Source organism: Acipenser ruthenus, chromosome 4, assembly GCF_902713425.1.
Source record: "Acipenser ruthenus chromosome 4, fAciRut3.2 maternal haplotype, whole genome shotgun sequence".
NCBI lineage: Eukaryota > Metazoa > Chordata > Actinopteri > Acipenseriformes > Acipenseridae > Acipenser > Acipenser ruthenus.
This window is the reverse complement of record NC_081192.1, coordinates 66757171-66769230: the sequence shown is the minus strand read 5'-3', so window position 1 is coordinate 66769230 and position 12060 is coordinate 66757171. Positions and strand designations below refer to the sequence as shown.

Sequence of the window (12060 nt, the reverse complement as noted above, 5' to 3'; positions counted from 1 at the left end):
ATAGTAGTTAATAATATGTGAGCACGGGGTTGCACATAATTAGTTCACGTGCTGGGATTCAAGTGAATAATTAATTAGTAATTGAATCCCGGCACAACAGTATATCTAGATGCACGTTTCACTCACTCGGGGTTGTGTGTTCGGTGAGTGGAGAACGGGTGTGGAGAGGAGGTAAAAACTAAAAAGAAACTAAAAATAACAATTGCTATTGCGCGCTGGAAGCACCAGCTCGGTACTTGTTTGTCTGTTCGTCCACTTTGTTTGTCTGTCTATTTACTTTGGCCAACACGCCGTTTTGTTTGTTCAGTCTGTGTTTTCTGTTTTGTACAACCTTTTTATTTGAAATAAACCGGCGCAAGCAAGCACCTTCATCATTTCACTGTCCTGTGTGTGTTTCCTTTCCTGGGCCTGACGTCATCACTCAGCCAGCCTTGTCACAAGAACACATACAATAAATTAAATATTATGGGAATGTAGATCATATTTTTTTTTTAAAAGTACCTGAGAAGATATATCCTTTTATTAAGAAATTGGTGTACCACATTGATGGTGATGTTGAAGCTTCATCATGAAAAAAGCATTGTGATTTCCGACAGTTTATTTATATTTCTAGTCTACTCAAATTGTATTTTTTTTTTTATATATTGAAAGTGGCATGAACTTTTTGACATGAGATCATTTACCTGATGCAGACGTTTGATTTGAATACTGTGTTTAGAATGTGGCTACTTACTTTATAAGGGTGCGTGGATTATCTCAAAACACAGATCAAGATGGATGAAAACAGCTGTCAGAAATCCTTAACTGGCAGCAAAACAACTTAATTAAAATTGCAGACATAGCACATCACTGTGGAATCAGCAAAATAAGTCAGGAAACAAAAGTTATTCTGCTGATTTGCAAACTTTAAGAGGAATTCTCATTCAGCATTTATAGTAATTTATAAGTGTAGAAATAGCAAGTAAAATACATCATGTGCCTGATCTTGTTTCAGCTATTTGCATGTCACTGCATGCTGGACTACAGGTATCTGGTACTGTGTGCCCTTGAGTTCTCACGTTGCACACAATATGACGTTGCAATGCAATAGCAACCAGAAGAGAGCATAGATAACCCAGCTTTGAGATGTGTCTTTCGTTCATAAAACCTGTATGGCTGCTTGAACTCAATTGGACATTAAACTCCTATGAGGCACTATACCCCATCACACAGCTGCAGTGTTAATGAAATGGAGTTTCAACTAGTTTAATACCTCTCTCTCGAATTTTTCCCGTGTTTGTCCCAGGTTAGGAATGTGTAATGCACATAAGAGGTGAACTCTTGATTACAATACACAGTAGGTTTCAGGTGAGACGTTGTTGTAAGTGACTCTGCAGCTGATGCATAGTTCACACACCCTAGTCTCTGTAAGTCGCCATGGATAAAGGTGTCTGCTAAATAAACAATAATACTAATAATAATAATAATAATAATAATAATAATAATAATAATAATACTAATACTAATAATAATAATAATAATAATAATAATAATAATAATAATAACAAATATAGTTGCAAGCAGCAATGACTGGGGTCTAAGCGCCAGACCGTGCGTCCTATGACCGTATTTCACATGTAGCATAGTAGCCATTTTCCTCTACTAATCTGTGTAGCATATTGTACCATAGGAGCATATAGTATATGGGTTGCTAGATGTGTTTCATAGTAACCATTACCCTATCTGCACTCTAAAAGGAATTATAAGATAGTTTTGCATTTGACTTTAAGGAGAGGTCAAATGTCATGGTCAAGGTAGTTTTTGAATAGAGCATATATGGGTTCAGATGTGTGTTCCATATTAATTATGACACTGTCTGCACTGGGACCCGCGGGATTAAAACCTAATTATTACCCTAAATGTATAATTATGTACCAAGTCTTGCAATTACCACATGGTGGTTAAGGAGGATTTCTAATGAGGAAAATGCTAAACATGTTCAATTCAATAACTTCAAAACAGACCATTAAACCAGTGGTTAAAGATATTTAATTGTTTTCAGATATTTACCCACTGAAATAAAATATTCAAATATTTGAATTAATTGATCAAATTACATCTAATTGAAATAGAGCAGTTTCCAAAAGATAACTGAGTGGTTAACAAGGACAAGGCTTTACCTACTTAGAATACAGGATAATAATTAGGCTGCTGTATGTTACAGTTACATATTTATGAAGAGTTAAAAGTATTGTATTGTATAATAATAGTTACTTTCTGCAATCTGTATTTAATTATTTTCAAATAATAGTTACTTTTCACACACCATATTTATAACTATATTTATTCCTGGTCTGATATATATATATATATATATATATATATATATATATATATATATATATATATATATATATATATATATATATATGAATCAGTGGTTGGAAATTCAGGCCTGTGATTGGTTAAAACCTCATCATAGGAGCAAAAATAGATTGAACTATTACACCATCAGGCAATAGTCTCCGACTGTCATTTGATTGGGTCACATTATTGTCATCCCACGTCTTTGCAAATGAACGCCTTTCTCCCCTGCGTGCCACACAACAAGAGAAAATGGCTGAACACCGAATCTGTGACTTAACAGAAAATGAATTACAAAACATACTACAAAAGAAAGATGCTAAACACTAAAATGGTAATTAAAACATCACTGTCACTGTTTTCTGACAAATTCAACTCGACGAAAACAAATATAACGGGCAGGATATACACTGGATTGACACTAGTATTACCTTGGGTCAATAATGTTCTACTGTAGCCCTCCTCTCCAGTCAATATTTACTTATATATATATATATATAGTGAACGAGTCTTTGCATGAATTACTAGACCCAACGCAGGAATTTTAATTTTCCAGCGCGTTGTTGCACACTTTTATTGCCAAAATACAAATAAACAAACAAAACAAAACAAAAACCTAACTCCCACATGGAGTGCTAAACTGAACTTTTTTCTGATTAATCCTAAACTAACACTACTGGATGGCTAAGCCATTTTCCAGTCACAACAATAATATCCCCACAGGTTCGCTTGGTTACGACCAGACAGGTACACAGCCTTCCAAACAGCAGCCCTGACTGCAGGGTTTCCCCTGCCTTTATGCAGGGCCCCATCAAAACAAATTGGAGCCAAGTGCTTTGTCTGACTCCTCCCCCTACTCTGCCACATTATTTATATATATATATATGGTAGCGAACAAAGGCTTGTTTGGGGTTGTATGTACAGTATGTTTAATTCACGCAAAATGACTACAATCTGAATCAGACTTCCCCTTTAAAACCTAGACTGCAATGTTTGTATTACATTTAATAGTAACTGTAATGTTTTACTTTTACTGTTTTACTACTTAGATGGATTATGTATAAACATCTAAACATACCTATTTATTCAGGTAACATTAGTATGTTAAATTTGTTTGAGGTTTAGTTTCAGTAAGTAATTAGCATAACACAAGTGATACCCAATGTCATAATACACAAATGCAATATTTATATTGGCATCAGTACAGTAAATTGGGATTATTCATTAAATTGTTATATTGTTATTTTGGTGTACATGTTCATCTGTAATATTTATTTTCACAAATTGAAACTATATTAATTTTTTGTCCAAATTATTAAACATTTTGAATGTTGTTTAAAGCAATGCATTATTTTCCAGATACACTTAGACACTTTCAGAATATTTATTTTGTTTTAATATTATAACCTACCATGTGAATGCTGTCCAATGCATATGGCTGGCTAATGTATATGACTGCTTTATGATTGTTTAAACCTGGTTTGTCACCGTTTACTTATGTTATATTTGCAGAGCCAAAGGAGGTGAAGTAGCTGAAGCACAGTGTAAAAATGGATACCACTACGTCAAATTTGCTGATGTGATGCATAATGCTGAAACCCACCTGAAAGGTAAGTAATTTGGAATTACAATGCATTAATCATCAGTTAAATCTAACTCATTAACACTCACCTCAGGGCTTACGCCCAATTGCATTGTTCTGGATCACTGCATTATTGTAGTCATTATTGGTCATCGGATCTGGAATACAGTACCTTGATATCCAATGCAGCGTTATGGCAAATGTCTGTGTATGGCTAGGGAATAGTGGCACAAGTAGAAGTGGACGAACCAAGGTTATTAATGACCTGCAGTGAGGAAGTAATATGTGTATTACTAACATTAGGAAAGAAAAGTAAATACATGTTTTCTTTTCCTCCTTTCTATTTAGAGAGGTTGTTCCAGCGCGGATGTCTCCCTGTTTCTAGGCTACTCTGTTTCTGTGCTCACAGACAGCCTCTCGTTGAAGCTGTCTGACGTTGATCAGCCAGCTTCTCCGCATTTCAGGAAGAGAAACTCGCTAGTTTTAAAGGCTTTTACATCTACACTGCATGGCTGTGTTGGCTGGAGGGTGATTACAGTTGGTGAGAACATCTCCCCAATGTCTTTTGCCGCATAAGTGAGCTGCTGGTTCAGCATCACTTTAGTGATGGCTGCTAGTAAAAGCTAGTCAGCTGGCAGATCTCGGCCCCTGCATCAAATCGCTGGTGCAAGCTGTGCATTCTTAGCAGAACATTCACTCTGTACCGAGCTATGGATTTACCTACCTCGTCTTCTTCCGAACCCGAGCATTCACTGAACATTTCGATACCTCCAGCGCCATTTTGCTCCTTTGTTGCAGTCCCTGACCCAGAGCTTTCCCAGCTGCGTCGCTCAAAAAGGAAACGCCGTCAGAACCCTAACCCCAAGCGACTTTTCTTCAAAGACTGGCCGATAACTGCTCAAAGCCCTTTTCGACAGGAGAATCCATATTCCTTCTGCTTCTAGTAGAATTGATCTTTTTCATTTGCTCTGTGAGCCTCTTTCAGTCAAGCCTGTTTTTCCACCTTGCCCTGCCCAGTCTTGTTCTACAGCACTAGCCCCACCTCAGGCTGCCAGCTCTGCTCACGTCATCACTCCAGCTCCGCCTGAAGCCTCAAACTTGGATCATCAGCTACCAGCAGCCGAAGCAGCTATGTCAGAACTGCAATCAGAAATCTTCCAGGACTATTTATGCAACCTTTCGCAAATGCTTTGTCAGCCATAAACACCTGGCTGGACGGAATAGACAGCCCATTCGCTTCAGCAGGAACATCAGCTACCACTGCAGTTTTTTCTGTATCTACCCCTCCTTCCGCCTCAAGCATTTCAGTCTTCCTCCTCAAGCATTCCACTGCCATAGCAACTCAGCCAGCCCCTGCTTCAACTTCAATTCCAGCAAATCAACATACCAGAATTCAACCTCGCATCAGCTTCTCCACAGTCTGCAGCAGCTATTCACAGCCACGCTCTTCCCCTTAATTATGTCGTCAAATAATTGAAGGAAAGGATGTCAATCTCGTTACCATTATTATTGCTTCATCAGAATTCATTGATCATAGATTTGTTGATTGTGGAGACTTATCAGTCACATTAAAATCCTGTGACCCCCGCCTTCTCAAAAATCTTTCTTTTGGTGAATTTATTCTCGCTTTTTCTATCTTACGGGATGTCCTCTGCTCTGCTTATCCTCATCGCCATTCTGAATTGGATCAGTATCTATATTACAGTGTAGAGTTATCCGTGAGATACAGGGGAATCATGTTTTTTGAATATCATAAAGAGTTTTCAGCCAAAGCAGCAGCAATTCTCTCTACAGATAACATTATTATTGATTGGTCATCCCCAGACAATGATCTCTTCAACCGTATTTTCAGTGGCCTTCGGGCCAATGCATGCAGAGTCTGCGCCTCAACTGCTCACTCAACAGCTCTGTGTCCAAAAACAGCAGTTGCCCATTCATCCTCCAGACCTCCAGCTACCCCTCCCAGATTCAAAGACCACATAGCGGCCCCAATTCATTCTCTTCTTCCCATCAGCAGATCCCATTCAAAAGATGTTTACGGCCACCCCATCAATTTCTCTGGATCCAAACAAATCTGCAATAATTTTAATACTTCTTCTTGTACTCACCCTCAATGCAGATTCTTTCACATGTGCAACTACTGTGGGGATGCACACTCAAAGTCCATTTGTCCAGTCATCCCCAAATGACAATCGAAATTATTGTTAGTTTCTACCCCCATCTGTATCCCAGCTCTTGCCAACGCACTCCAGTAACATCCTGATAAACAATTTGTCACCTATCTTATCAATGGCCTCCAGTACAGATTTTCTACAGGTTTATACATCATCCCATCTATCCCTCATTCATCTACAAACCTCCAATCAGCTACTCTAGAGCCCCAAGAAGTCTCGTCCTTAATCCGAGCCAAAGTGGACAAAGGTTTCATGGTCGGCCCACTCTCTGCTCCACCCTTTCCTTCCTTTAGAACCAATCCCATTGGAATTGCCACCCGGAAAAATCTCAGATAAAAGTGTTTAATTATCGACCTCTCAGCCCCGAGAGGCATCTCTCACCTTTGGCTGCTGCAGCAGCCCAAAGATTTTCGATTCTCTCTCTGAAGCGCTCTGCTGGATTCTTAACTCATATCAGGTCCCCTTCCTGCTCCATCTCCTCGATGGTTTTCTCCTTATTTCCTTCCCTCAGACCCTCCAGCTTAAGCAATTTCCAGTCTTTGAACCCTATTTTCTTCCTAGGAGTCCCTCTTTCAGAAGATAAAACCATTGATCCAGTTTCCCGACTCCAGTTTCTTGGAATCACTTTAGGTACAGTTAAATTCGAAGTCAGTTTTCCTTCTAATTAAAATAGCCCGCTTCTGGCATCTCATCAATAAATTTCAAGAAGCAAAATCAATCTCCAAGCGCAACCTTCTATCTCTACTGGGCCATTTCAATTATGCAATCCGTATTATTTCCCAAGGCAGGACTTTCATTTCTCGCCTTCTTGCCCTTTCCTCTATAGCAAAAAACCTGGATTCCCATGTAAAAATCTCCCCAGAAGCCAGAAAAGTGGTCTACCCTCCTGCAACACTGGAACAGTCTCTCAGTGTTTTACGATGACTTCATTTCTGCCCCTCGTGCTTTATGTCTGTATACCAATGCTTCTTCCCTAGGATTTGGGGGTGTCCAAGTCAATGAATGGTTTTATGACAGCTGGCCTCATGAAATTCAAAATCTGTCCCCGCATCTCAAATCATCAGCTCTCCTCGAAATCTACCCTATAGCTGCAGCAGCTCACCTCTGGGGGCACTCCTGGTCTAGGAAATCAATTAAATTTTTCCAAGACCATATCTGCCTTTATTGATGCATATCATAAAGGCAGATCCTCCTTCCCCCTTATCATGCAACTACTCCGCCGTCTCATACGGATTTCAGTGTCTTATAACTTCATAATTCAAGCTCGTCATCTCCAAGGTATTTTCAATAATGCAGCTGATGCTTTATTTGATTTACAGATCACCAGGTTTCACAGTATGGTTCCTTCAGCAGCTCCAATTCCTCTGCAGGTTCCCCAGTTCCATCATCTCATATTCAATTTAAACGCATCGCTCTCCTATCTACTCTCATCTGCAAGAGAATACGTGTCATCAGCCCTCTCTCCATCTACCAGGTCCTCCTATGCTACAGGTTGGTCGTCATTCTCTTCATTCTGCCCCCAGAACCGAATATCCCCTACCCGATTCAATGAAAATTGGATTATAGCATTCATTGTTCACGCACAAGACATTCTTCATCTTTCGCCAGCATCCATATAATCCTACATCTCAGGTATCCAATTATCCATTATCGCAACTTGTCCATCCCCTCGCCGACAAATCTCTCTATCCCAGCATTGCGCCTCACACTTAGAGGAATTTCCCCCGTTTCCAAGAGCCTTCCCCCGTCATCTCCATGCAGACTACCCATATCTACAGACATGCTTTCCCAATTAATTTCAATTCTGCGCTCAGGATGTTTCAACCCATTTGACGACCTGGTGATGGAAGCTATGTGCCTGTCAGTTTTCTTTGGATTTCTAAGAAGTGCACAGTACCATCATTATCCAGTTTCCCAGCCATAGGTATTCGTTCTTGTGACCTTTCAGTAATTCCTGATAATCATTTCATTCTGTTCCTTCGCTCATCCAAGACTGGCCATCTTTGCAAGGAGACTTTATTCAGTTATCTAAGATAAACTCCCATCTTTGCCCTTATGCTTCCTTGTCCAGGTTCCTATTTGTCAAAAAACCCTTCAGTCCCTTAGTTCCCCTGTTTATTGATTGTTCCTGTAATGTCATTACAAGACACTGGCTCGCAACTCACCTTTCTTCTCTTATCTCCAGAGCAGGTCTATCTCCCCAGTTCTATACCCTGCACTCATTCAGGATCGGCACAGACTCATCAGCAGCAAAAGCCAATGTTAGTCATCACCTTATAAAAACTATGGGTTGCTGGTCTTCAGCAGCAGTCCACTCCTACATTTGTTCTCTTCCTTCAGACATCTCAGCAATTCACCAATCAATTGCTAGTATGCCCAGAGTGGGGGCAGTATTCCAGCCAGGACCACCAGAGGTTTCCTCCTAACAGAGGGTTTTTTCCTCTCCACCGAGTGGAGGGTTGCACATAGCCCGTCTTACTAACCATCTCTCTCTTTGTCCTTCTTCCCTGTCTTTTGTTGCGCATTGGCACGCAGTTTTTTGTTTGTCTTCACAGGTGCGGTCCTTGCAGGGAGCCAGTGGTCCATCTTTTTGGGGGGTTAGTGAGTCTCACTTCCTCGGCCTCGAGTCAGCCGCAGCTACTCATGCCTTCGTTCAAATGGGGGTCCTCGCCGCAGCGAGTAAGAGGGGTCCACCGGCACACTGTTCTTTTGCAGCTCATGCGCTTTTTCTTGTCTCACCCAGAAACTCTATTGTTTCTCTCTCACTGTACCAGTAAGAGCTGTAGTCATCTACAATCCTTAAATACTAAAAACCAAATACTAAGAAACTCTTATCTTTCAGATACCCCTGCGGGCGCTCTCCAGTGCCTGGCCTTGGAGGACTTGCCTTACCTCTTTGAGGGCGGCTCCTGGAGGCGGATTCTCTTTCCTTCCTTTCCGTCCTCTGGGGGCATGGCCCGGTCCACGAGGCAGCACCTCCAAAGATTCTCCACAGAGTCAGAGGATTTCTATGTTTTCAGGAGGTCCTGGGGGCCCATGCAACCGACCTCCACAGTACGTTCTTGCGATATAAAGTCCGGACACCGTCCTTTGCCCTGGCCCACAGGCCACTAACAGTTCAAAACAAGCACTCCTGGCCCGCAGGCCATCATCATTCCCTCAAGGCTAAGCCTCTAAATACTAACCCATATTCTTCACGCAGCCATAGCTCCCGCCTGTGAAACACAAGCTATATCCAGTTCCCTGGAAATTGACTCCTAGATGTTCTCCCTCATTGCTGTTTCTATCCTTTTTGTGTCCTTTATTGTACAGCTCCGGGTATTTTGATACTGCAAGAATTATTTCTTCTGTCATTGTTTACTGAAAGCACGCAAGAGAAGCTGTTCTTCATTGGTCAGTTCCCTAGCTGCCACGCGAAAAAATTACAAACTTAGACACCAATCCTATTTATTTCGCATCACTTCTGTGTCGCCCGTCGCATCACAGGCAGTGTGAATGTCTCGTTAAAAATAGATTATATTTTTTTTTGTCGTGGTGCGGTGTGTCGTAGGACACATTCGCGTGTCGCATCGCGTCCGATGTGCTATGTACCTTTGTTATCCCCCACCAGGGATGCACATCACTGTATCTAGAGAACAACTAGTCTAATTGTAAAGAAACTTGCTAAGCTTCTTTAGCACAATTTATTGCATCAGGTGCTATTTTCACAATGATTTTTAGCAGGTCAGAATGGTGTGCTATCTTCCCATAAAAACTTCTTGAAGTCAAAACCGATTTACAAAAAAGGATATGTGCTAAATATACAGTACATACACACAGCCATTGGACTGAATCGTTATAATGCTCTGCTATTTTGCTTTGCTACACGTTACAGTAAGGTTTTTTTTTCAATATATGCCAAATGTATTTTTAATTTTAACCTTCATTAACCCTTTGCAGTCCATTTATTAAGTGCGCGTCAGGCGCGTCAGGTCCAATTTATTTTCACACGCGCTGTTAATTTTAGACGCGCTGTTTAAAATGTATTTTTTTCCACAGTCAAACGGGTTTAAATGGCCCTGCATATCAACAAAGCACTCACTAGGCTTCTGTAGCCCCGCCACACCCTTTCTTTCACTATCGCTTTCATCTATGTAAGAAATAAATAATAATAAAAATAATAGTCGTACATACCGATCAATCATCTCCGGATCACTCGTTCTATCACCAAACTCCTCAATATTGTGATCAAAGTCATTATTTTATTACTATAACATCTGAAAAAAGCTCTGCAAATGTCCATGATAGTCTCTGTGTGCTGACGCACTCAGCCAGCTTGTTTACTATGACCGCCCGGTTATCTGATACCAGGGCCATATGTATGACTATTCATGAGAATTTTCCGACTTGTTTCGGCTCCTGTCGCTACCACTCGGCAATTGAATGGTTTTCTCGGCTTTTTCCGGAGAAAAAACGACTAGAAACCCGTTTTTTGCGTTGCTATAATGATGTCGGACCCAGTCCGACAAAGGACCTGAGAGGAATAATTGCAATGTCGGACCCAGTCCGACAATGGACCGCAAAGGGTTAAAACTCTAACATTTTAGCATAGCCCAACCTCAATTAAAATAGAATGACACCCACCTCAGGCCACAGACAAGTTTGTTGTAAACCCTCCTAAAAATGTTTATCGTATTACAGAGGTAGGCCAAGAGCATACTAATACCTTTTGTTCCATTGTAAACATAGCCAGAGAAGCCCTTATTGAATTGTGATGAAACTTGGTTTTGAAAATCTTTAGCACTAGTTATCTGTGCATACGATGGATTTAGGTCAATGGGGATCTACTACCATGGCCGTGGCAAGGGATGAAAGTCTGACATGCTTGTTGCATTTAAACAGCAAATATGTGGACATTTTTGTTTTCAGTTATTTTACAAAGGTGATCAAAATAATGACATTAAAAAAGTACAAAAAAAAGTGTCTGTAGCAGTCTAAACCTTTGCTTTGCTTGGTGACAGTGATGAATAATGGAGAAAATGGAGTTCCTGTCTTTAGAGTGCTTACAAATGAAGATCAATGGAATTGGGTGCAGGCTAACGCTCAGCTTGTGTACAGAAACGGATGCCCGGAATATGTCATTGTCACACAGCAGGCTATGAAGTATGTACATGTTTATGTTTTTTTTCTTGTCATCACTGAAAACTAATCTTAATGGCTAGAGCTAGAATGCAAAATTGCAAAACTGTTTTTATAGCCCATAAATGTACGTTCCTGTTTGTAGCTAACTTATTCTGAGGCCCATAAAACAGCACAGCAGTGGTTCTTAATGATCTGTTCAAATAGGCTTGCCAGTTTTCAGAGATCCAAAGGGACCGTGATAAACTACCTGTAGTAAACTGAATGTCACCGATTAAATGATAAGCAGTACACAATACAATTTTTGGTAAGAAAAAAAATACACAGTAAATAAGGAAAAGTTATTTGCACGCATGAGCTTCTGGATAAAAAAAAGGATATAGACCTAATGTTACTTTATAGTTTATGGATTTTCTAAATGTTTATTATTAGTAAACTAAACTGAGGCATTTACAGTTTGGCAGCAGTGTGGAGTAGTGGTTAGGGCTCTGGACTCTTGACCGGAGGGTTGTGGGTTCAATTCCCCAGTGGGGGACACTGCTGTTGTACCCTTGAGCAAGGTACTTTACCTAGATTGCTCCAGTAAAAACCCAACTGTATAAATGGGTAATTGTATGTAAAAAATAATGTGATATCTGTATAATGTGAAATAATGTATAATGTGATATGTTGTAACAATTGTAAGTCGCCCTGGATAAGGGCGTCTGCTAAGAAATAAATAATAATAATAATAATAATAATAATAAAGGTTACAGCCTATTTTGGACATACGTTTTTCCCTTTACCCTATTTATGGACTCCTTTATCAACATCACTGAAAAAAACACGATGTTGGGTAGAGGG

The 12060-nt window shown here is 40.2% G+C and overlaps 1 protein-coding gene and 1 long non-coding RNA gene across 4 annotated transcripts in view; one reads left to right on the top strand and one right to left on the bottom strand.

Moving 5' to 3' along the window:
* The window catches only part of LOC131736921 (uncharacterized), a 69562-nt gene extending 65434 nt beyond the window's left edge, over nucleotides 1–4128 (bottom strand). The window contains exon 1 of the long non-coding RNA XR_009328509.1: nucleotides 4015–4128. This is a non-coding gene — a long non-coding RNA (uncharacterized LOC131736921). The remainder of the gene's footprint in view (nucleotides 1–4014) is intronic.
* The window catches only part of LOC117399266 (aryl hydrocarbon receptor repressor-like), a 116996-nt gene that overhangs the window by 102919 nt on the left and 2017 nt on the right, over nucleotides 1–12060 (top strand). For all 3 annotated transcript variants that reach the window (XM_033998353.3, XM_033998354.3, XM_033998355.3), the window contains exons 9-10: nucleotides 3856–3953; nucleotides 11100–11241. In XM_033998353.3, coding sequence (XP_033854244.3) covers nucleotides 3856–3953; nucleotides 11100–11241 — 240 coding nt within the window. The remainder of the gene's footprint in view (nucleotides 1–3855; nucleotides 3954–11099; nucleotides 11242–12060) is intronic.